General features: G+C 41.6%; 2 protein-coding genes across 6 annotated transcripts; both read right to left on the bottom strand.

Moving 5' to 3' along the window:
- Positions 1 to 2,376: 2,376 nt before the first annotated feature.
- LOC115572960 (tripartite motif-containing protein 16-like) lies at positions 2,377 to 4,161 on the bottom strand. The gene has a single exon (XM_030403493.1). The coding sequence runs from the start codon at positions 4,159 to 4,161 to the stop codon at positions 2,479 to 2,481; it is 1,683 nt and encodes a 560-aa protein (XP_030259353.1). The 3' UTR covers positions 2,377 to 2,478.
- Positions 4,162 to 13,249: 9,088 nt separating this feature from the next.
- Positions 13,250 to 22,336, bottom strand: LOC115572959 (tripartite motif-containing protein 16-like). Of its 5 annotated transcripts, XM_030403488.1 has the most exons (3): positions 22,154 to 22,270; positions 20,496 to 21,852; positions 13,250 to 13,888 (listed from the first exon to the last, which is right to left on the bottom strand). In XM_030403488.1, exons 1-3 carry the CDS (start codon positions 22,156 to 22,158, stop codon positions 13,541 to 13,543), a joined length of 1,710 nt encoding a protein of 569 aa, XP_030259348.1. In that variant the 5' UTR covers positions 22,159 to 22,270; the 3' UTR covers positions 13,250 to 13,540. The 5 variants fall into 5 exon arrangements, with proteins under 5 accessions (XP_030259348.1, XP_030259349.1, XP_030259350.1 ...); XM_030403489.1 differs by lacking the exons at positions 20,496 to 21,852; positions 22,154 to 22,270 and adding an exon at positions 15,614 to 15,715 and having other exon boundaries at positions 13,250 to 15,251; XM_030403490.1 differs by lacking the exons at positions 20,496 to 21,852; positions 22,154 to 22,270 and adding an exon at positions 15,639 to 15,710 and having other exon boundaries at positions 13,250 to 15,251.
- Between the last annotated feature and the right edge of the window lie 1,504 nt (positions 22,337 to 23,840).

The raw sequence follows: 23,840 nt of genomic DNA, 5'->3' as shown, positions 1-23,840 counted from the left end.
TGGTTTGAAAGGGCTTGGGGATGGCTCCCTTGTTGTCTGTAAAAAATGAAGCTACAATAATATAGAAAATATAATGAAACTGTGTTATTTGATTTTTTTTTTAGGGGAGACTGGATAGACAGGTTCTGGCCAGTAAAGGTGAGATGACTATGCATTGATGGTAGCACCGAGCCATTGATGAAGACCATTAAGAAGCTAATGGAGAATAAAAGAATGCTAAATTGTTTGTAGAACTACAGAGATAGATCTTTCAGCGAAGCTCCTTTTTGTTGAAACAGAAAGAGACGCTCTCCAAAGCCACCAGACCCCATTTGCAGAAACAGCACTTTCATCAAGATATCTTCAAACACAAACTTCAAAATGAAACTCATCAAAATCTTGGCTTTGAATTTCCACTATTTCAACGATCATCAACTCTGCATTAGTTTGAATAAACCCTCTGACCCCCCTCCTGTTCCTCTCTGGTTCTTTTCACATCTAACACAATAAATTAAGGCTTGATAATTATGGTAAGTTTTGCTCCTGCAGAGTTTAAATTCAGTGTGTTTAAGGACAATAAAATAGCTCAGCAAATGGAGTCTGGCATCTTTGGCACCAGGTAATTTTATAGCCTCATGTTGTTAAACAATCAGGATGAAAACCCTGTTCGCAGCTAAATTCACACTATTAGAAGGTGTAAAGACATAAAATACAATGTGTTTCTGGCGATTAAACCATTTGTTTCTAACAGTTTCTGGCTTGTGATCTGGTGCAAAAAAAAGCCGTCTAGCCTAATAATCATGTTTCAGACGTCTAATGAGTTGTAAGCTCCACCAAACAGAGACTCGCCCTCTAAGCTTCTCTGACGATTTCATTTCAATAACAATTCAAGTAAACACAAAGAATAATACGTAACAGGAGACATGGAACTTTTTATTCGGTATATTTTACTGATAACACCTCTGTACTTTTCTTGAAACAGGATTTGGCATATCTTCATGCAGACAAATGACAGTCCAGCTGAACAAAAGTCATCATGAGCAGTGAGAGCCTCCATGGTTAAACAGACACAGGAAAGAGCGCCACCTAAAGACACTCAGACATTTACACAACAACGGATGACAAGATGTCCAAGTACCGCCCACAATGATTGATTGACAGGTGAAGACAACAATCAGCCACAAAAATTAAGACAGAATAAGTTTAAGAGTTAAAACTCAGAATTTAACTCACTGTCCCTTAAATGACTTCTGTCTATTTGACTTTACTGAACTCAGCAGTGGAGTCAGAATAACAAACCCGAACTCCAGCATAGAGAGGCTGAGTGAATGTGGTCTGGACTCTGTGGAGGAGAGTCATGGTTTCAGAGATGCTGTAGAAGGACAGAATACCTGCACTGTGATCCAGGAACACTCCAACTCTGAAGGACCGAGGACCTGAGACGGGAGTTTTGACACGGTTGTACCAAAAGTTATAACTGTGATTGTTACAATCTAATGTCCAAGATTTATCATTTTCTCCAAACAAACATTCATTGGAGTACTCTGCTCTGCTGACATTTTTATATGCGACTGCTACATCAACTCCACCTCTCCACTTCACCTCCCAGTAACAACGTCCAGTCAGACTCTCTCTACTCAGGACCTGACGATGGTAAGTGAATCTGTCTGGATGACTAGAATAAGACTGTTGTTGACCCACAAATGTTACTTTTCTGTTCCCCTCAGATAATGTGTAATAATTTGTGTTTGCTGTGTGTGGATCGAGTGTGATTTCACGTGAATATCTTAAGAATCCAGCTCTGGTCTCGGGCTCTGGTTGTGGGTTTGACAGTAAAACATCCACTTGAGTCACTGTCAGTGAGATGTTGGTCCATGTCTCTCTCAGGACGTCCTGTAGTTTGTCTCTGACCTCTGACACAGCTGCTCTCACTCCCCTCCTCTATCAGTCAGGTGATAGTTAGTGTCGGGACCAACAACTTAGCTCGTGAGCAGTCAGAGCTGACCAGAAAGGATTTTAATGGTCTTTTATCCTTTTTAAGTGCCCGTGGAAAATCTGTTTTTATTTCTGGCCCAATCCCCACAGTGGTTCGTGGAGCAGGGTGTTTTAGCAGATTGCTCAGTCTCCACAGCTGGTTCCAATCAGCCTGCAGAGCCCTCAACATTGGTTTTATCGACAATTTTAACCTGTTTTGGGGGCGTTCAGCCTTCTTCAGGAGTGATGGACTCCATCCCAACACGCTGGATAGCCGCATGTTTGTGGCTAATGTACAGTATGCTGTACAATCTGCTGCACGTGACTGACTGTTGACTTTTCCCTCTCCCACTTCCTCCCCTCCTTCACCTTTCAACAACAGATGACAAATTGTCAAAGTACTGCCCACAGTCTTTCATTGACAGGTGAAGACACGACACAACAATCAGCCACAAACATGAAGACAGAATGAGTTTAAGAGTTAAAACTTAGAATTTAACTCACTGACCCTTAAATGACTTCTGTCTATTTGACTTTAATGAACTCAGCAGTGGTGTCAATGTAATTACAATGAAGTCCAGCATAGAGAGGCTGAGTGAATGTGGTCTGGACTCTGTGGAGGAGAGTCATGGTTTCAGAGACGCTGTAGAAGGACAGAATACCTGCACTGTGATCCAGGTACACTCCAACTCTGGAGGACCGAGGACCTGAGACGGGAGTTTCGGCATCGTTGTGATAAAAGTTATAACCGTCATTGTAACAATATAATGACCAAGATTTGTCATTTAGTCCAAACACACATTCATCAGATCTCCCTGCTCTGCTGATATTCTTGTATGCGACTGCTATTTCAACCCCTGCTCCTCTCCACTCCACCTCCCAGTAACAACGTCCAGTCAGACTCTCTCTACTCAGGACCTGAGGATGACAGTCAGTGAATCTGTCTGGGTGACTAGAATAAGACCGTTTTTTACTGATTCTTTTTACTTTTCTGTTCCCCTCAGATAATAACAGCTGTGTGTGTGCTGTGTTTGGATCCAGTGTGATTTCACGTGGGTATCTTAAGAAGCCAGCTCTGGTCTCGGGCTCTGGTTGTGGATTCAACAGTAAAACATCCACTTGAGTCACTGTCAGTGAGATGTTGGTCCATGTCTCTCTCAGGACGTCCTGTAGTTTGTCTCTGAGCTCTGACACAGCTGCTGTCACATCCTCAAAGAACTTGAGAGGACGGATCTTGATGCTGGATGAGTGTGTAGACTCACTGAGTGCTGACAGTGAGGGGTAGTTGTGTAGAAACTGGGTGTGATCCTCTGTGTGTGAGAGCTTCTTCAGCTCAGTGTCTTTCCTCTTCAGCTCAGTGATCTCCTGCTCCAGCTTCTCCTGAAGCTCTTTGACTCGACTCACTTCAGTTTCCTGCTGGGATCTGACCTGCTGCTTCACATCAGAGCGTCTTTCCTCCATGAGACGGATCAGCTGGGTGAAGATCTTCTCACTGTGCTCCACTGCTTTATCAGCAGAGCCATTGATGGCCTCCACCTCCTGTTGAAGCAGCTTCACATCTTCCTCTCTGTTCTGGATTCTCTGCTGGATGTTGTGTCGACTCCCCTCCAGCTCTCTCTGCCTCTCAGTCCTCTCTACTGCAACTGACACTGTGTCGTGGCCTTTATGTTCATCCACTGGGCAGAGATAACAGATACACTGCTGATCAGTACGGCAGAACATCTTCATCACCTCATCATGACGAGAGCAGATGTTCTCCTGGAGCTTCTCTGACGGCTCCACCAGCTTGTGTTTCTTTAATGGAGGTACATCATGATGTGGTTGGAGGTGTTTCTCACAGTAAGAGGCCAAACAGACCAGACAGGAGTTGTGGGCTTTCCGTTTCCTCCCAGTACAGACATCACAGGCCACATCTTCAGGTCCAGCATAGCAGAGATCAGCAGGAGCAGCTTGGAGTCCAGTCTTCTTCAGCTCCTCCACCAAAAATGCCAACATGTTGTTTTTCACCAGGACAGGCCTCGGTGTGAAGCTCTGCCTACACTGAGGGCAGCTGTGGGTTTTCTTCTCATCCTCTTTGTCCCAGTGGGATTTAATACAGTTCTTGCAGTAGCTGTGTCCACAGGGAATAGTCACCGGATGCTTAAGTAGATCCAAACAGACGGAACAGGAAATTGCTTCCTCTTCCAGCTGAACTCCTTTCTCCGCCATTTCACCTCTGGCTGTGTTTGAGTCGGTTGGTCTCCTGAAAAATCACAAATACCCATGAGATTAAAGACCTCTGTCATTCATTATTATAAGAATACTTTCTTACAAATATACAAATAAAAACAGCAAAAAGTACTCCACTCAAATTACAGAAGTATTCACAGTATTTACCACATAATGTTCAATACAAGAACTAGCTTAATCTCTCCTAACACTCACTTCAGCCGGTACAAAATGGCGGCTACACTCGGCAACAGTTTCAGGTAAACGTACGGACACACACATACACGCACTCTACTAATCTAAATCATCCTCACAATGTAACACTAATCTTGTCTTAACACTCTTCAACATGTTAATAAGCTAGGACATTCAAGTTAACGCTGTTTCTCCACAACATACCTGAAGAACGTCGAGAAAGACTCACAGAGAGAGTGGAGACGTTTTCTTCAGCAGAGCTTAAATATGCCGCGACTTCCTGTGTTGTTCCGTGTTGTCCCGCCCTGCTGTGCTGTGATTGGCTAGTAGTCTCTACGCGTCCTTGTGATTGGAAGCTAAGCTGAGCGCATGGGGCGAGTCGATGACTACCAGCCAATCAGAGCACTGTAGTACACAGTAGGGCGGGACAAGTTGGCAGAAGCAATCGATCTCAGGCTTTCAGATTCAGACCTGTTTGTAGATGGAAGAGAACAAATAAACTATAAATCCTCTGGTAGTTCAAATTTGTCCTCTGTGGAGGACATTTCTAAACCTGAATATCTCCCACCCACTGGATACTACTAAATTAATTCCTTTCGCTATCTACAGAGGACATTTAGGGCTTTTCAATAATACCAAATGTGAAGGGGTGGGGCTTTGGTACCTTTCTCTTCCTTATTTAGGAAAATGGCAAGCACATTTTATGGGAAGAGGAAAAGTAAGCGCATAAAACTTCTTACTGAGCAAATTTTGGCTTGAAATGTTTTTGGCATATTTTATATAAGTCTATTATCAACACATTAAAACATTGTCTGAATTTTTTAACTGTATTTTAGCATAGTATTTAAGTGTTTAAAAATGTCCCCAGTAGTGGCCATTTGTAGTTATTTCCTCCATTTTGTTCTGTTTTTTTCAAATGAAAAGAAAGTGAGTCGTTCTCAGAAGCACCTTGGTTGCCATCAAGGTTCAGTTTCAGTTGTATGGCATTCTGATGTCCACTGTAGTGGACTGTTACTAGAGGGTCGTAACATGGACATATGATATCTTAAAAATAAAAGCTTTTTTTTTCAAAGAAAATGTTTTCAGTATTCTAATTACCTTACAAAGATTGGGGAATTTAAAAAAATTGTGATTGGACAATATTTTTTTTCCTGGTCGTCAGGAGGTTAAAGCAAAACATTTAAATATTTACTCGTTTTCAGCATTTTAATAATTTGTTAAACTGTTTATAAAAAAATGTTTATGGTTTCAGGGGGTGTTACTGAGTTGTTGAGCAAATCAGTTTGATCAACGTTTTTTATTGATTACAGCAGTTCCAGTACAGTTATCCTCCATGAAAAACAAATATTAACTGCTGTAAAATAATATAATAATAATAAGAAAGTGTTATGAAACTAGTTGTTTAATTGTTGTTTTTTTGTTTTTAGGATGTAAGTTTGATGCATTTAAACAAATCATACAGAAATGAATGTTTGCTCTCAACAGGCTGAAAGACACAATTTACATGCATGGAGGAGGGCAGACTGGATAGACAGGTTCTGGCCAGTAAAGGTGAGATGACTATGCATTGCTGGTAGCACTGAGCCATTGACGATGATCATTAAGGAGCTAATAGACAATAAAAGAATGGTAAATTGTTTGTAGGACTACAGAGATAGATCTTTCAGCAAAGCTCCTCTTTGTTGAAACAGAAAGAGATGCTCCCCAAAGCCACCAGACTCCATTTGCAGAAACAGCACTTTCATCAATATATCTTAAAACACAAACTTCAAAATGAAACTTATCAAAATAATCTTGATTTTGAATTTCCACTATTTCAACGATCATCAACTCTGCATTAGTTTGAATAAACCCTCTGACCTCCCTCCTGTTCCTCTCTGGTTATTTTCACATCTAACACAATGAATTATGGTTTTATTTTTGTAATTGATGGAATAGTTGAAAGAAAACCCAAGATAATGTTGGTGAATTTAGCTCCTGTAGAGTTTGAATTCAGTGTGTTAAGGATACAGGATACAAAGATACCAGATCAAATTAACATACATAAAATACAATGTGTTTCCTGTGATTAAACCACTTGTTTCTAACAGTTTCTGGCTTTTGATCTCGTGCACAAAAAGCCATTTGGCCTTATAATCATGTTTCAGATGTCTAATGAGTTGATAGCACCACCAAACAGAGACTCGCCCTCTAAACTTCCCTGACGACTTCATTTCAATAACAATTCAAGTGAACACAAGAATGAATTATCAGTCGCAGGAGTCATAGAACTTTTATTCAGTATATTTTACTGATGACTCCTCTGCACTTTTCTTGAAACAGGAATTTGCATGCAAAATATTTGTTGTCTTGTCTTTACGATGACTTTTCTTCAGTTAAGGATCTGAGTATCTGTTAACAGAGTTTTCTTTCACAGCTTAACGTATCACACTGCACACGTTTGCACTCTTTGTGTGAACAACCGCAATCACTGCACAAACTGGTTTAATTCTGTACAGCTGCAGGTAATCAACAGAACAGGTGGTCACATGGTGGTCACATGGCCACATTACGCTATCAACATAAATCAGCGGTTGCTGCAACAAAACCAATCTCATTCAAAAGGGGCACAATAGTAAATTAATGAGAGCACATCTCTCAACAGTATCTCACCCACGTCTGATCATGATTAGACCCTACAATGGTGGATATGTAAGAAATATCACATTAACAGACATGTTAGTTAAACAATACAACAAAATAACACAACAGAGATTTCTGCAGTCTGAAAAAGGTGAAGCTGCAGCTTTTTATTCCTCCCTTGAATGAAAACGAAGTCAAATATTTTCTGATTGCGGCAGCTGTGATACCTGCAGATCTAAACACATTCTTTAAAATCAGGGATTATTATTTTGTTTGATAAAACTTGAACAGCTTACAAGCTATCATCTACTTCAGCTCACAGAACTCAGCAGTGGCTCCAGTATAACCACTAAACCAGAGTCCAACATAGAGCGGCTGAGTGAATGTGGTCTGGACTCTGTGGAGGAGAGTCATGGTTTCAGAGACGCTGTAGAAGGACAGAATACCTGCACTGTGATCCAGGTACACTCCAACTCTGGAGGACCAAGGACCTGAGACGGGAGTTTGGATGCGGTTGTGTCTGAATTTATAACTATTACTGCAGTTACACTCTAATGCCCAAGAGTTGTCGTTAAATCCAAGTGCACACTCTTCATGGAGCCTGCTCTGCTGATATTCTTGTACACGACTGCTATTATAACTCTTGAAAACTTCTAGATATACAGTATTCATTGTAGTTATACCAAGTGCATTTTAAGTTGTCACCTTTTGTCACAACTTCCTGAGGAGTCAGAGCGTAAGAAAGGAAGATGCTGAATGTAAAACACAAAGTATATAAAACTCATCTGTGAACAGATCTGGTTGTTTAAGAATGAAGAGTGAAACTCCCATGATCCCACACTGGTTACCTTGTTTGATTTGTTTTGATTGAGAGACTGTGCTCTAAAGATTCTCGTAACAATCTTCATTTCTTGTTCTAAAAAGTTTTAAGTGTCTTTTATCTTCACTGTGATTGGATAATAACTTGAAGTCCTGAAGTAAAATAAGATTTGATTCACATTAACTCCATAACCAGCTTCATGAAACCTCCACAAGGACCCGTGAATCAACCCTGAGGGGAGGAACCTACTTATGATTCTTGTTCAATGGTTTCACTTCATTCACTTTCACAGCGGAACAGGTATTAAACCATAATGCTGTCTTAACTTTAACCAAGTGGATTTTGTGTGCAAACCTAAGCACAGCGTAACGAGAAAGAAAGAAACATTTCAACCACAAGAATCATCAAGAGCCAAGGGACGTCATGAGGCAGACGCAAAGTGTGTGTGTAGCTATTAGCTACTAGCTTGGTTTGACTCACAGACAGGCAGACGCACTCACACTCCAAAGCTACTATGCCTACCATGCCATGTGAGGACTTTAAAGTCCTTAATAAAGCAAATAAAAAGATTGCTAACCTGAAAGAGGACATCCGTCAGCTCTCTGATGAACTGAAAAAGAAGGACTCACTTCTGTCCAGTTTTATGGAAGTGGCATCCGAGCATTCCAAACAAATCACTTCCCTCAACGCAACCATCCAGGACACCGTTAAATAGGACCCTGCCGCCAACCTTCGACTTTCTTCCTGCTCAACTCCTAACCATCTGGAGTCATGGGCCGAAGTGGTGGTCCGTGGTAGGAACAGTTGGACATCCCGGTCTGCCTCAGATCTCCCCAACTCTTTGAGAGAGGCTGGACTCTCTTCTACTCTGGAGCTGGTGTGGGCTTGCTTTTAGCTCCTCAGCTCAGCAGCCATGTGTTGGAGTTTACCCCAGTGAACGAGAGGGTCGCTTCCCTGCGCCTTTGGGTTGGGAATAGGACTCTCACTGTTGTCTCGGCTTATGGGCTGAACAGCAGTGCACAGTACCCGGCCTTCTTGGAGTCCCTGGGAGGTGTACTGGAGAGTGCTCCAACCGGGGACTCCGTCATTCTACTGGGGGACTTCAACACCCACGTGGGCAGCGACAGTGTTACCTGGAGGGGTGTGATTGGGAGGAAAGGCCTCCTCGATCTGAACCCGAGTGGTGTTTTGTTACTGGAATTCTGTGCTAGTCACAGTTTGCCCATAACAAAAACCATGTTCAAGCATAAGGGTGTCCACATGTGCACGTGGCAGCGGGCGTGGAGGTCAATGATCGACTTTGTGGTCATGTCATCTGACCTCACTCAGAGCTTGACCCATTCATCATCCAAGCCGAAGTCACTGTGGTAGTCTGGGAGCTCCTCAGTGGCAAAGCACTGGGGGTGGATGAGAGCCGCCCAGAGTACCTCAAGTCTGTCTTGGCTGTTCAAACTATCAGGGGATCACAGTCCTCAGCCTCACTGGGAAAGTCTATTCCAGGGTACTGGAGAGGAGAATTCAGCCGATAGTTGAATCTCGGATTCAGGAGGAACAATGCAGGTTTTTGCCGGGCTGCGGAACACTGGACCAGTGCTATACCCTCCACAGGATGCTCGAGGGTTCATGGGAGTTTGCCCAACCAGTCCACATATGTTTTGTGGACTTGGAGAAAGCATTCGACCGTGTCCCTCGTGGCATTCTGTGGGAGGTGCTTCAGGGGTACAGGTTCGGAGGCCCTCTGTTGGGGCTGTATGGTCCCTGTATGACCAGAGTGCAGGGCCCTGTGCAGGGCTGCCCTTTGTCACCAGTTCTGTTCATTATTTTTATGGACAGAATTTCTAGGCGCAAGGACCTCCAGCATGTCCTGGGGCGGTTTGCAGCCGAGTGTGAAGTGGCTGGGATGAGAATCAGCACCTCAAAATCTAAGGCCATGGTTCTCAACCGGAAAACGACCGTCTTGTTCACGAGTGGGGGCAGGATGTAACGTGAGACTGACAGGTGGGTGGTGCAATGGCCGCAGTAGTGCGGTCGTTGTATCATCTGTCGTGGTGAAGAGAGAGCTGAGTCAAAAAGCGAAGCTCTCGATTTACCGGTCAATCTATGTTCGTACCCTCACCTATGGCCATGAACTTTGGGTCATGACCGAAAGAATAAGATCCCAGGCAAAGCGCTCCCTTAGAGATAGGGTGAGGAGCTCTGTCAGCGGGGAGGAGCTCGGAGTAGAGCCGCTGCTCCTCCACATAGAGAGGAGCCAGCTGAGGTGGCTCAGGCATCTGTTTCGGATGCCTCCTGGCATGTCCTGCCGGGAGGAGACCCCGAGGAAGACACAGGACATGTGACTGTCACTCAGCTGGCCTGGGAATGCCTTGGGATCCTCCTGGGAGAGCTGGAGGAAGTGTCCTGGGAGAGGGAAGTCTGGGTGTCCCTGCTCAGGCAGCTGCCCCCGCGACCCGGCTCCGGATAAGCGGACTAAAATAGATGGATGGATGGAGTTTTAACAGTAAAATTAGGTCAATCCTTGACACAGTTGCTCCACTCACTCTGAAAAAGACCATTACCACTCCAACACCTCCCTGGCGAAATAAAAAAAAAATAGACAACTAAAGAGAAACTGTAGAAAAGCCGAAAGAAGGTGGAGAAAAGACAAATTAACAGTGAACTACCAAATTTTCCCGTGAACATCATAACACCTATAATAAAGCAATTAAAGATTCAAGACACTCACATTTTTCAAACTGATAGCTGACAACCAGAACAACCTCAAAATCCTATTCACAACAATTGACCATCTTATTAACCCTGTTTTTATCAAGTCTAGCAGTGAGTCGTCCATTTCTATATGTGAAGATTTTGCAGATCACTTCAGTAGTAAAATTTATGATATTAGATCACTTTTATCCAAACATCAGAATCTCAATTTTATTATTACATAACCTTTATTTTTACATGAAGACACACTAGAGAAGTTTGTCCTGGTTGATGCTGAGATGCTTGCCAAAGTATCTTCCCAACTAAAACCAACAACCTGCATTTTAGATCCCATTCACACTTCCTTTTTTTTTTTACCGAGGTCTTATTTATTGGTTCTGAAGCTCAAAGACAGAGGATTAATATACAATTGAATGCCCTGGCATTAACCCTGACTAGCCAAGTAAAAAGCCTTGAAGTTATTTTAGATTCAGACCTCAGTTTTAACCCACACATCAGAAACATAACTAAGGCAGCTTTTTATCATCTAAAAAATATTGCCAGAGTACAACCGTTCCTTTCCAAAGCCAGTAGAGAGACACTAATGTATGCTTTCATCACCTGTTGTATTGACTATTGTAATGCTCTACTTTCTGGTCTTCCAAAAAAGAACATAGCTCAACTACAACTGCTCCAAAACTCTGGAGCACGGGTGTTGACTAAGACCAGAAAGACAGCACACATCACACCAATATTAAAGTCTCTGCACCTGGCTACCTTTCTGCTTCAGGATTGATTTTAAGATCATTTCATTAGTTTTTAAAGCTCTTAATGGCCATGGGCCAACTTATTTGTCAGATTTGCTTTTATCATATGAACCCTCCAGAACCCTCAGGTCCTCCGGTTACGGCCATTCAACTATTCCAAAAGTGAGAACAAAAACTCACAATGAGGCTGCCTTTCACTACAACGGTCCATGTTTGTGGAACAGCCTCCCAGAGGACCTGAGGGCATTGGAGAATGTTGATACTTTTAAGAGCAACCACAAGACCTTCCTTTCTAGGCTGGCTTTTAGCTAAATTTGATTTATTTATTGGTTCTTATTCTGCTTAAACCTGGTTTTATCCTATTTATCTATTCACTCACTCATCTATTTACTTGAATTATTCTGTTTTATCTTGTTTTACTTTATTCATGATTTACTTATATTATTGATTTCACAGCGGTTTTAGACTTTTAACCTAAAACCTATTTTATCAGTCTTAGGCTTAGTGTTTTATTATTTCATCTTATTTTACTGCCTCTAGTGTCTCCTCAGTGAAATACATCAATAATAGCGTTTCCTCAGTTCTGCAATACCTGTTGTAGTGCCCTGTTTTGTTTATTACCATTTATTCATTTATTATTACTCACTCTCTTGTCTAGTTCACTTACTGTGTTTAAGTAGCTGGATACGTGTGTGTGTGTGTGTGTGTGTGTGTGTATGGGAGGGATGTTGAAATTGTTGCTGTTTTAATTCTGTAAAGCACTTTGTGCTACACAGTGTTGGGAAGATTACTTTGGAAATGTAGTTGGTTACAATTACAAGTTACCCTGTTGAAAATGTAATAGTAGTGTAACTATTTCAGTTACTTTCTCAAAGTAATTTAACTAATTACATTTAATTAAATTGTATTACTTTTCTTAATTTTGAACTTTTCTTAACCATTTTCACATTTTAAGACCTATAGTGTGATAAACCTTTCAGCTCAAAGGTTTAACCATATATTATGAGTCTGATCTTAGGCCTGTACTGAAGGAGGCTCACTTCCTCACTAAATGGAGTGACAACGGGCTGACAATCAATCATGGCCACATTAAGTTAAATTATCTGTCCTGCTGCGAGCTGCAGCACACTTTCAGTGGTTACTGACTGTATATAAAAGTAAACAGGCTATAGCCTAATAAATGACCTCCTGACGCGAGTCAGATCAACAGCTGAGCAGCGTGTCCCCTCAGCTGAACATCTGTAGGCGAAGACGCTCAGAGAGAAAGTAAAGAGCAGCGGATCCACTGGACTTTCAAAGTAAAGGTCATGCCAGCTGTAAATGAGTTAAATAGTGAAACAGTTGATTTTATGATTTAACTCTGAACAGAACCTGGTCGGGACCAGGTTATGAGCTAAGCATAAGTTACCATGGTGATCTAGCCGGGTTAAAAGAGAGCCACCTCTGTAATACAGGGAAGCCTGGCTTCTGTCTGTATGAAGTGTTTTTTGTATTTCCAGCCCAGGAACATCTTGTGCGCCGCCGACACTGTTGCTGCTGAGTCTGACTGCCGCCGTACGGTTTGTCGGTTAAATCAAATGGCACATGACCAGACAGAGCCAATCACAAGCGTCAGTTTTGGAAGGAGGATGTTGATATAAAAAAAACTAAAAACAAACATGAATCCGAGAATTTGATAAATCCGAGCTTTTGCGGTGATTTTTCAAATGTAACTTAAGTTGTAATCATTGAAATTTCTATAAACAACTGTAATTTAATTACATATTTTCTCCCAGTAATGTAACGGATTACAATTACGTTAATTTTGTAATTAAATTATGTAACGTCGTTACATGTAATTCGTTGCTCCCCAACACTGGTGCTACATTACAATGTATGAAAAGTGCTCTATAAAAAAGTTTGATTGATAAAGCTCTGCTGCTTTCTCTCTTTAGACGCATGCAGTGGAAGAGAAACAACAACATGCAAACACATCAGTACAAATATTCAACACACATTTAGAGCACAGAGAAGTTTATATCTTCATGCAGACAAATGTCAGTTCAGCTGAACAAAAGTCATCATGAGCAGTGAGAGCCTCCATGGTTAAACAGACACAGGAAGGAGCGCCACCTAAACACACTCAGTCATTTACACGACAACAGATGACAAGATGTCAAAGTACCGCCCACAATGTTTGATTGACAGGTGAAGACACGACACAACAATCAGCCACAAACATGAAGACAGAATAAGTTTAAGAGTTAAAGCTCAGAATTTAACTCACTGTCCCTTAAACGACTTCTGTCTATTTGAGTTTACTGAACTCAGCAGTGGAGTCAAAATAAACTAAAATTCCAGCATAGAGAGGTTGAGTGAATGTGGTCTGGACTCTGTGGAGGAGAGTCATGGTGTCAGAGACGCTGTAGAAGGACAGAATACCTGCACTGTGATCCAGGTACACTCCAACTCTGGAGGACCGAGGACCTGAGACGGGAGTTTCAACATTATTGCGATAAAAGTTATAACCACCATTGTCACAATATAATGACCAAGATTTGTCATTTAGTCCAAACACACATTCATCAGATCTTCCTGCTCTGCCGATATTCTTGTATGCGACTGCTATTTCAACTCCTGTTCCTCTCCACTCCACCTCCCAGTAACAACATCCAGTCAGACTCTCTCTACTCAGGACCTGATGACAGTCAGTGAATCTGTCTGGGTGACTAGAATAAGACTGTTTTCTATTGATTCTTTTTACTTTTCTGTTCCCCTCAGATAATAACAGCTGTGTGTGTGCTGTGTTTGGATCCAGTGTGATTTCACGTGGGTATTTTAAGAATCTAGCTCGGGTCTTGTTCTCTGGTTGTGGGTTTGACAGTAAAACATCCACTTGAGTCTCTGTCAGTGAGATGTTGATCCATGTCTCTGTCAGGACGTCCTCTAGTTGGTCTCTGACCTCTGACACTGCTGCTGTCACATCCTCAAAGTACTTGAGAGGACGGATCTTGATGCTGGATGAGTGTGTAGACTCACTGAGTGCTGACAGTGAGGGGTAGTTGTGTAGAAACTGGTTGTGATCCTCTGTGTGTGAGAGCTTCTTCAGCTCAGCGTCTTTCCTCTTCAGCTCAGTGATCTCCTGCTCCAGCTTCTCCTGAAGCTCTTTGACTCGACTCACTTCAGTTTCCTGCTGGGATCTGACCTGCTGCTTCACATCAGAGCGTCTTTTCTGAATGAGACAGATCAGCTGGGTTAAGATCTTCCTACTGTGCTCCACTGCTTTATCAGCAGAGCCATTGATGACCTCCACCTCCTGTTGAAGCAGCTTCACATCTTCCTCTCTGTCCTGGATTCTCTGCTGGATGTTGTGTCGACTCCCCTCCAGCTCTCTCTGCCTCTCAGTCCTCTCTGCTGCAGCTGACACTGTGTCGTGGCCTTTATGTTCGTCCACTGGGCAGAGATAACAGATACACTGCTGATCAGTACGACAGAACATCTTCATCGCCTCATCATGACGAGAGCAGATGTTCTCCTGGAGCTTCTCTGACGGCTCCACCAGCTTGTGTTTCTTTAATGGAGGTACATCATGATGTGGTTGGAGGTGTTTCTCACAGTAAGAGGCCAAACAGACCAGACAGGAGTTTTGGGCTTTCCGTTTTCTCCCAGTGCAGACATCACAGGCCACATCTTCAGGTCCAGCAAAGCAGCGATCAGCAGGAGCAGCTTGGAGTCCAGTCTTCTTCAGCTCCTCCACCAAAAATGCTAACATGGTGTTTTTCACCAGGACAGGCCTCGGTGTGAAGCTCTGCCTACACTGAGGGCAGCTGTGGGTTTTCTTCACATCCTCTTTGTCCCAGTGGGATTTAATACAGTTCTTGCAGTAGCTGTGTCCACAGGGAATAGTCACCGGATCCTTCAGTAGATCCAAACAGACGGAGCAAGAAATCGCTCCCTCTTCCAGCTGAACTCCTTTCTGCGCCATTTCACCTCTGGCTTTGTTTGAGTCGGTTGCTCTCCTGAAAAATCACAAATACCCATGAGATTAAAGAACTCTGTCATTCATTATTACAAGAATACTGTCTTACAGATATAGAAATAAAAACAGCAAAAAGTACTCCACTCAAGTTACAGAAGTATTCACAGTATTTGCCACATAATGTTCAATACAAGAACCAGCTTAATTTCTCCAAACACTCACTTCAGCCGGCACAAAATGGCGGCTACACTCAGCAACAGTTTCAGGTAAACGTACGGACACACACTCTACTATTCTAAATTGTCCTCACAATGTAACACTAACCTTGTCTTAACAAGCTTCAACCTTCAACATGTTAACAAGTTAGTACATTCAAGTTAACGCTGTTTCTCCACAACATACCTGAAGAACGTCGAGAAAGACTCACAGAGAGAGTGGAGATGTTTTCTTCAGTAGAGCTTAAATGTGCTGCGACTTTCTGTGCTGTTCCGTGTTGTCCCGCCCTGCTGTGCTGTGATTGGCTAGCAGTCTCCATGCGTCCTTGTGATTGAGTCGATAACTACCAGCCAATCAGAGCACTGTAGTACACAGTCGGGCGGAACTAGGCGGGAAAGGCAATCGATCTCAGGCTGTCAGATTCAGACCTGTTTGTAGGTCGAAAATAACAAATAAAGCAAAATATTTACATTTTTACCCGTTTTCGGCATTTTAATGATTTGTAAAACTGTTTATAAACATTTTTTATGGTTTAGGAAGATTTGGAGATACACGGACCCTCCCTCGTTGTCAGTGTTACTGAGTTGTTGAGCAAATCAGTTTGATCAAACTTTTTTAGTGATTACAGCAGTTCCAGTACAATTATCCTCCATGAAATACAAATAATAACTGCTGTGAATAAAAAAGAAGCTCCAATAATATAAGAAAGTGTTATGAAACTAGTTGTTTAATTGTTTTATTGTTTTTAGGATGTAAGTTGGATGCATTTAAACAAGTCATACAGAAAACAAATGTTTGCTCTCAACAGGCTGAAGGACACAATTTACATGCATGGAGGAGGGCAGACTGGATAGACAGGTTCTGGCCAGTAAAGGTGAGATGACTATGCATTGATGGTAGCACTGAGCCATTGACGATGATCATTAAGAAGCTAATGGAGAATAAAAGAATGCTGAATTGTTTGTAGAACTACAGAGATAGATCTTTCAGCAAAGCTCCTTTTTGTTGAAACAGAAAGAGATGCTCCCCAAAGCCACCAGACTCCATTTGCAGAAACAGCACTTTCATCAAGATATCTTCAAACATAAACTTCAAAATTAAACTCATCAAAATAATCTTGATTTTTAATTTCCACTATTTCAACGATCATCAACTCTGCATTAGTTTGAATAAACCCTCTGACCTCCCTAGTATTCCTCTCTGGTTATTTTCACATCTAACACAATGAATTAAGGTTTTATTTTGGTAATTGATGGAATAGTTGAAAGAAAACACAAGATAATGTTGGTGAATTTAGCTCCTGTAGAGTTTGAATTCAGTGTGTTAAGGACATAAAATGTCTGTTTTTGCAAATGGAGTCTGGTATCTTTGGCACCAGGTCAATTTATAGCCTCATGTTGTTAAACACTCAGGATGAAAATCCTGTTCACAGCTAAATTACCTTGCTTTTATTTTACTTTAGACTTTCAAAAGTAAAGTAGCTGCAAACAGGATTTTTATCATGATTGTTTGACAACATGTGGTTATAAAACGACCTGGTGCCAAAGATACCAGACTCCATTTCAGAAACAATTTAGTGTCCTGAAACACACTTTAAATCAGGTCATAGATACCAGGATACAAAGATACCAGGTCAAATTAACATACATAAAATGCAGTGTGTTTCTTGTGATTAAATCACTTGTTTCTAACAGTTTCTGGCTTGTGATCTCGTGCACAAAAAACCGTCTGGCCTAATAATCATGTTTTAGACGTCTAATGAGTTGTTAGCACCACCAAACAGAGACTCGCCCTCTAAACTTCCCTGACGACTTCATTTCAATAACAATTCAAGAGAACACAAAGAATAAAACATCAGTTGCAGGAGACATGAAACTTTTATTCAGTAAATTTTACTGATAACTGCTCTGTACTTTTCTTGAAACAGGATTTTGCATGCAAAACATTTGTTGTCTCGTCTTTATGATGACTTTTCTTCAGTTAAGGATCTGAGTATCTCACCCACATCTGGTCATGATTAGACCCTACAATGGTGGATATGTAAGAAATATCACATTAACAGAGATGTTAGTTAAACAATATAACAAAATAACACAACAGAGATTTCTGCAGTCTGAAAAAGGTGAAGCTGCAGCTTTTTATTTCTCCCCTGAATGAAAACACAGTCAAATACTTTTTGATTGTGACAGCTGTGATACCTGCAGATCTAAACACATTCTTTAAAATCAGGGATTATTATTTTGTTTGATAAAACTTAAACAGCTTACAATCTATCATCTACTTCAGCTCACAGAACTCAGCAGTGGCTCCAGTATAACCACTAAACCAGAGTCCAGCATAGAGAGGCTGAGTGAATGTGGTCTGGACTCTGTGGAGGAGAGTCATGGTTTCAGAGACGCTGTAGAGGGACAGAATACCTGCACTGTGATCCAGGTACACTCCAACTCTGGAGGACCGAGGACCTGAGACGGGAGTTTGGATGCGGTTGTGTCTGAATTTATAACTATTAATGCAGTTACACTCTAACGCCCAAGAGTTGTTGTTAAATCCAAGTGCACACTCGTTCATGAAGCCTGCTCTGCTGATATTCTTGTACACGACTGCTATTATAACTCTTGAAAACGTCTAGATATACAGTATTCATTTTAGTTATACCAAGTGCATATTAATTTGGTCACCTTTTGTTACCACTTCGTGAGGAGTCAGAACATGAAGAAGGAAGATGCTGAATGTAAGACACAAAGTATATAAAACTCATCTGTGAACAAATCTGGTTGTTTAAGAATGAAGAGTGAAACTCCCATAATCCGACACTGGTTGCCTTGTTTGATTTGTTTTGATTGAGAGACTGTGCTCTAAAGATTCTCGTAACAATCTTCATTTCTTGTTCTAAAAAATTTTAAGTGTCTGTTATCTTCACTGTGATTGGATAATGTCTCGAAGTCATGAAGTAAAAAAAGATTTGATTCACTTTAGCTCCATAACCAGCTTCATGAAACCTCCACATGGACCCGTGAATCAATCCTGAGGGGAGGATCTTAACCCTTACATACTGTTCGGGTCAAATTTGACCTGTTTAGACATTTGACAGCAGTAAAAATACTCTAAACATCATTCTTTTAGCTTGAAATTAGATGACTTTTCTAAAAGTGACCCAAAATACACAAAAATGAAAATATTCAAAAATGTCATACTTTTGTACAGGTGCTACAAATTTTTGTACACTGAGGCTGTTTCGGGTCAAATTTGACCCGTATCTGTTTAGATGGATTATAGATCTACCAGTGTGGGTCAAATCAAGGAAAATTGTGGTTTTAGGGAATTTTGAAACTGTAAAACTATACAGGGTATGTTTTCTGTGCATTCTGTGTGGGACAGTGGTGACAGTGGCTCAAGGGGAGCTCAACACTGTCATGAGAACTGCCTGTGTTCCTACCAAATTTGCGAAAGACACCTGCTGGTCTTAGAGGGGGCATGGGGGAACCTCAAAACAGTGAAATAGTAAAACAGCATAGGAGTGATCATATGCACAAAGGGAACAGAAGTCATCAGAGGTCAGGGGGTGCCTTGACACAGACACAAGATCTGCACCTGCAAGCACAGCTGCACCCGCACCTGCAATGTAACAAAATAAAAGTAACAATTTTGAAATTTGAAGGGTGGGGTGGGGTGGGGGGCTAAAACATAATAAAGGTACCAGAGCTGCCATTTCAGTGACTAACGTCATGGCAGCAAGACTCAATGTCATACAGGCCTTTGATTTAGTCTTCCAAGGTGAGGTGGATAGTGATTTGGAGGAGGACGTGTCAGAGCGTCAAAATTGACGCGGACCATACTGTGAAGGTGTGAAATATGAACAGTATGTGAGGGTTTCCTTAACCCTTACATACTGAAGAAATGCATACAGTAAATACTCGTCTCAGATTATCTTTAGCTAAAGTACAACTAAGAAAATATGTATTTTCTACTATTCTTTAACATGTGAGTTTACCATAATGTATGAACACATTTCAAAAGTTGTTTTAACCTGTGCCCCAGTCAGTAGGAGGATGGCGCCCTCTTGTGATTTACATATGTTTTTTCACATACAAACTTCACAGCACAGCTTGATAAAGCACCAGTGATAAAACATGTGAAGGGCCAGTCTGTAGGAGGCTACAGGAGTAAGAATAGAATCTAATATTCAAGCACACTGTATCTGTTTGTGTCATGTGTCAGGACTGAAGAAATCTTCTTTAAAACTGAAGTGATGAGAAAACTCTTTAGTCTCTAGTGAGGCCAGTTAAAAAGGGACTCTCATATTAGTGTCACATGTTCTCCATCAGCTCTGTGTGAAACCCTGGAATGAAGACGACAAGAAAAGACTTTTTTCAAGTTGGTTTATTTATGATGTAAAGCTTCAGTTTGTTCACACATCCCATCAGTAAAGTCTGTTCAATGACTCTTGTTCAATGATTTCACTTCATCCACACAATCAGTTTGTTTGAATCTCAGCTACGTACAAGAACATAATAAATGATCTACCAAGGGGCGCCGTTTAGCTAAAAAAATACTTCAAATTTAAAAAAATAAAATAAATAAATGATCATCCAAGATGTCAAAGTACCGCCCGCAATGTTTGATTGACAGATGAAGACACGACACAACAATCAACCACAAACATGAAGACAGAATAAGTTTAAGAGTTAAAACTCAGAATTTAACTCACTGTCCCTTAAACGACTTCTGTCTATTTGACTTTACTGAACTCAGCAGAGTCAGAATAAACATAAAGTCCAGCACAGAGCGGCTGAGTGAATGTGGTCTGGACTCTGTGGAGGAGAGTCATGGTTTCAGAGACGCTGTAGAAGGACAGAATACCTGCACTGTGATCCAGGTACACTCCAACTCTGGAGGACCGAGGACCCGAGACAGGAGTTTGGACTTTGTTGTGGTAAAATTTATATCTGTCATTGCCGCAAACTAATGACCAAGATTTGTCATTTCGTCCAAACACACTCACATTCCCTGCTCTGCTGATATTCTTGTATGCGACTGCTACATCAACTCGTCCTCCTCTCCACTCCACCTCCCAGTAACAACGTCCAGTCAGATTCTCTCTACTCAGGACCTGAGACCAGTAAGTAAATCTGTCTGGGTGCATAGAATAAGACTGCGGTTGAGTCACATATGCTACTTTTCTGTTCCCCTCAGATAATAACAGATGTGTGTGTGCTGTGTTTTGATCCAGTGTGATTTCACGTGAATATCTTAAGAATCCAGCTCTGGTCTTGTTCTCTGGTTGTGGCAGTAAAACATCCACTTGAGTCACTGTCAGTGAGATGTTGGTCCATGTCTCTCTCAGGACGTCCTGTAGTTTGTCTCTGAGCTCTGACACAGCTGCTGTCACATCCTCAAAGTACTTGAGAGGACAGATCTTGATGCTGGATGAGTGTGTAGACTCACTGAGTGCTGACAGTGAGGGGTAGTTGTGTAGAAACTGGGTGTGATCCTCTGTGTGTGAGAGCTTCTTCAGCTCAGCGTCTTTCCTCTTCAACTCAGTGATCTCCTGCTCCAGCTTCTCCTGAAGCTCTTTGACTCGACTCACTTCAGTTTCCTGCTGGGATCTGACCTGCTGCTTCACATCAGAGCGTCTTTTCTCCATGAGACGGATCAGCTGGGTGAAGATCTTCTCACTGTGCTCCACTGCTTTTTCAGCAGAGCCATTGATGACCTCCACCTCCTGTTGAAGCAGCTTCACATCTTCCTCTCTGTCCTGGATTCTCTGCTGGATGTTGTGTCGACTCCCCTCCAGCTCTCTCTGCCTCTCAGTCCTCTCTACTGCAACTGACACTGTGTCGTGGCCTTTATGTTCATCCACTGGGCAGAGATAACAGATACACTGCTGATCAGTGCGACAGAACATCTTCATCACCTCATCATGACGAGAGCAGATGTTCTCCTGGAGCTTCTCTGACGGCTCCACCAGCTTGTGTTTCTTTAATGGAGGTACATCATGATGTGGCTGGAGATGTTTCTTACAGTAAGAGGTCAAACAGACCAGACAGGAGTTGTGGGCTTTCCGTTTCCTCCCAGTGCAGACATCACAGGCCACATCTTCAGGTCCAGCATAGCAGAGATCAGCAGGAGCAGCATGGAGTCCAGTCTTCTTCAGCTCCTCCACCAAAAATGCCAACATGGTGTTTTTCACCAGGACAGGCCTCGGTGTGAAGCTCTGCCTACACTGAGGGCAGCTGTGGACTTTCTTCACATCCTCTTTGTCCCAGTGGGATTTAATACAGTTCATGCAGTAGCTGTGTCCACAGGGAATAGTCACCGGATGCTTAAGTAGATCCAAACAGACGGAACAAGAAATCGCTTCCTCTTCCAGCTGAACTCCTTTCTGCGCCATTTCACCTCTGGCTGTGTTTGAGAGTGTTGGTCTCCTAAAAAAGAAATACCCATGAGATTAAAGAACTCTGTCATTCATTATTACAAGAAAACTTTTTTACAGATATACAAATAAAAACAGCAAAAAGTACTCCACTCAAGTTACAAAAGTATTCACAGTATTTACCAGATAATGTAACTTTTACTTTCAATACAAAAACTAGCTTAAACTCTCCAAAAATCACTTCAGCCAGCACAAAATGGCGGCTACACTCGGTAACAGTTTCAGGTAGACGTATGGACACACACATACACACACTCTACTAATCTAAATCGTCGTCACAATGTAACACTAACCTCATCTTAACATGCTTCAACAAGTTTGCAAGTTAGTACATTCAAGTTAACGCTGTTTCTCCACAACATACCTGAAGAATGTCAAGAAAGACTCACAGAGAGAGTGGAGACGTTTTCTTCAGCAAAGCTTAAATATGCTGCGACTTCCTGTGTTGTTCCGTGTTGTCCCGCCCTGCTGTGCTGTGATTGGCTGGTAGTCTCTACGAGTCCTTGTGATTGGATGCTAAACTGAAAGCCTGGGTCGAGTCGATGAGTACGAGCCAATCAGAGCACTGTAGGACACAGTAGGGCGGAACTAGGCAGCAGAAGCAATCGATCTCAGGCTTTCAGATTCAGACCTGCTTGTAGATCGAAGAGAACAAATTAAAACAAAGGCAAAAAATTCAAACATTTACTTGTTTTTCAGCATCTTAATAATTTCTTAAAGTGTTTAGAAACTATATTTATGGTTTCAGGGGGTTTGGAGATGGCTCCCTTGTTTTCAGCGTTGTCAAATCAGTTTAGTCAAACTTTTTATTGATTACAGCAGTTTCAGTACAATTATCCTCTAAGAAATACAAATAATAACTGCTGTAAAAAAAATGAAGCTCCAATAATATAAGATATATAGATATATATAACATATGAAACTATGTTATTTGATTGGAGTTGTTTTTTTTTTTTAAGAATGTAATTTCAATGCATTTAAACAAGTCATACAGAAAATGAATGTTTGCTCTCAACAGGCTGAAAGACACAATTTACATGCATGGAGGAGGGGAGACTGGATAGACAGGTTCTGGCCAGTAAAGGTGAGATGACTATGCATTGCTGGTAGCACCGAGCCATTGACGATGACCATTAAGAAGCTAATAGTGAATAAAAGAATGCTAAATTGTTTGTAGCACTACAGCAATAGATCTTTCAGCGAAGCTCCTTTTTGTTGTAACAGAAAGAGACGCTCTCCAAAGCCACCAGACTCCATTTGCAGAAACAGCACTTTCATGAAGATATCTTAAAACACAAACTTCAAAATGAAACTCATCAAAATAACCTTGGCTTTGAATTTTACACTATTTCAACGATCATCAACTCTGCATTAGTTTGACTAAACCCTCACTGCACATCATTTGCTGTGAAATCATTGTGTTTCTCTGACCTCCCTCTCGTTCCTCTCTGGTTATTTTCACATCTTACACAATGAATTAAGGTTTTATTTTGATAAAAGCACAGTTGATAATTGATGGAATAGTTGAAAGAAATCACAAGATAATTTAGAGTTTAAATTCAGTGTGTTTAAGGATAACAAACTGTCTGTTTCTGCATATGGAGTCTGGTATCTTTGGCACCAGGTCATTTTATAGCCACATGTTGTCTAACAATCAGGATAAAAATCCTGTTTGCAGCTATATTAACGCAATTAGAAGACGTAAAGAAGGACAGAGGACCTGAGACAGGAGTTTTGATGCCGTTGTGTCTGAGTTTATAACTATTACTGCAGTTACACTCTAACGCTCAAGACTTGTCGTTAAATCCAAGTGCGCACTGGTTCATGGAGCCTGCTCTGCCGATATTCTTGAATACGACTGCAATTAAAACTCATGAAAACTGCTAGATATACAGTATTTATTTTAGTTATATCAAGTGTGTTCCAATTTGGTCACCTTTTGTCACCACTTCAGAACGTGAGGAAGGAAGATGCTAAATG

Source organism: Sparus aurata, chromosome 21 (genome assembly GCF_900880675.1).
Source record: "Sparus aurata chromosome 21, fSpaAur1.1, whole genome shotgun sequence".
Taxonomy (NCBI): domain Eukaryota; kingdom Metazoa; phylum Chordata; class Actinopteri; order Spariformes; family Sparidae; genus Sparus; species Sparus aurata.
The sequence above is the reverse complement of the archived record's forward strand: the minus strand, read 5'-3'. Positions and strand labels throughout refer to the sequence as shown.

Bases quoted from the DNA above. Each gene is read 5' to 3' on its own strand.
- LOC115572959 (XM_030403488.1), bottom strand. The intron at 13,889-20,495 runs GTGGAGTGGAGA...TGTTACTGGGAG, and splicing joins CTGGACGTTGTTACTGGGAG to GTGGAGTGGAGAGGAACAGG.
- LOC115572960 (XM_030403493.1), bottom strand. From the start codon at position 4,161: ATGGCGGAGAAAGGAGTTCAGCTGGAAGAGGAAGCAATTTCCTGTTCC.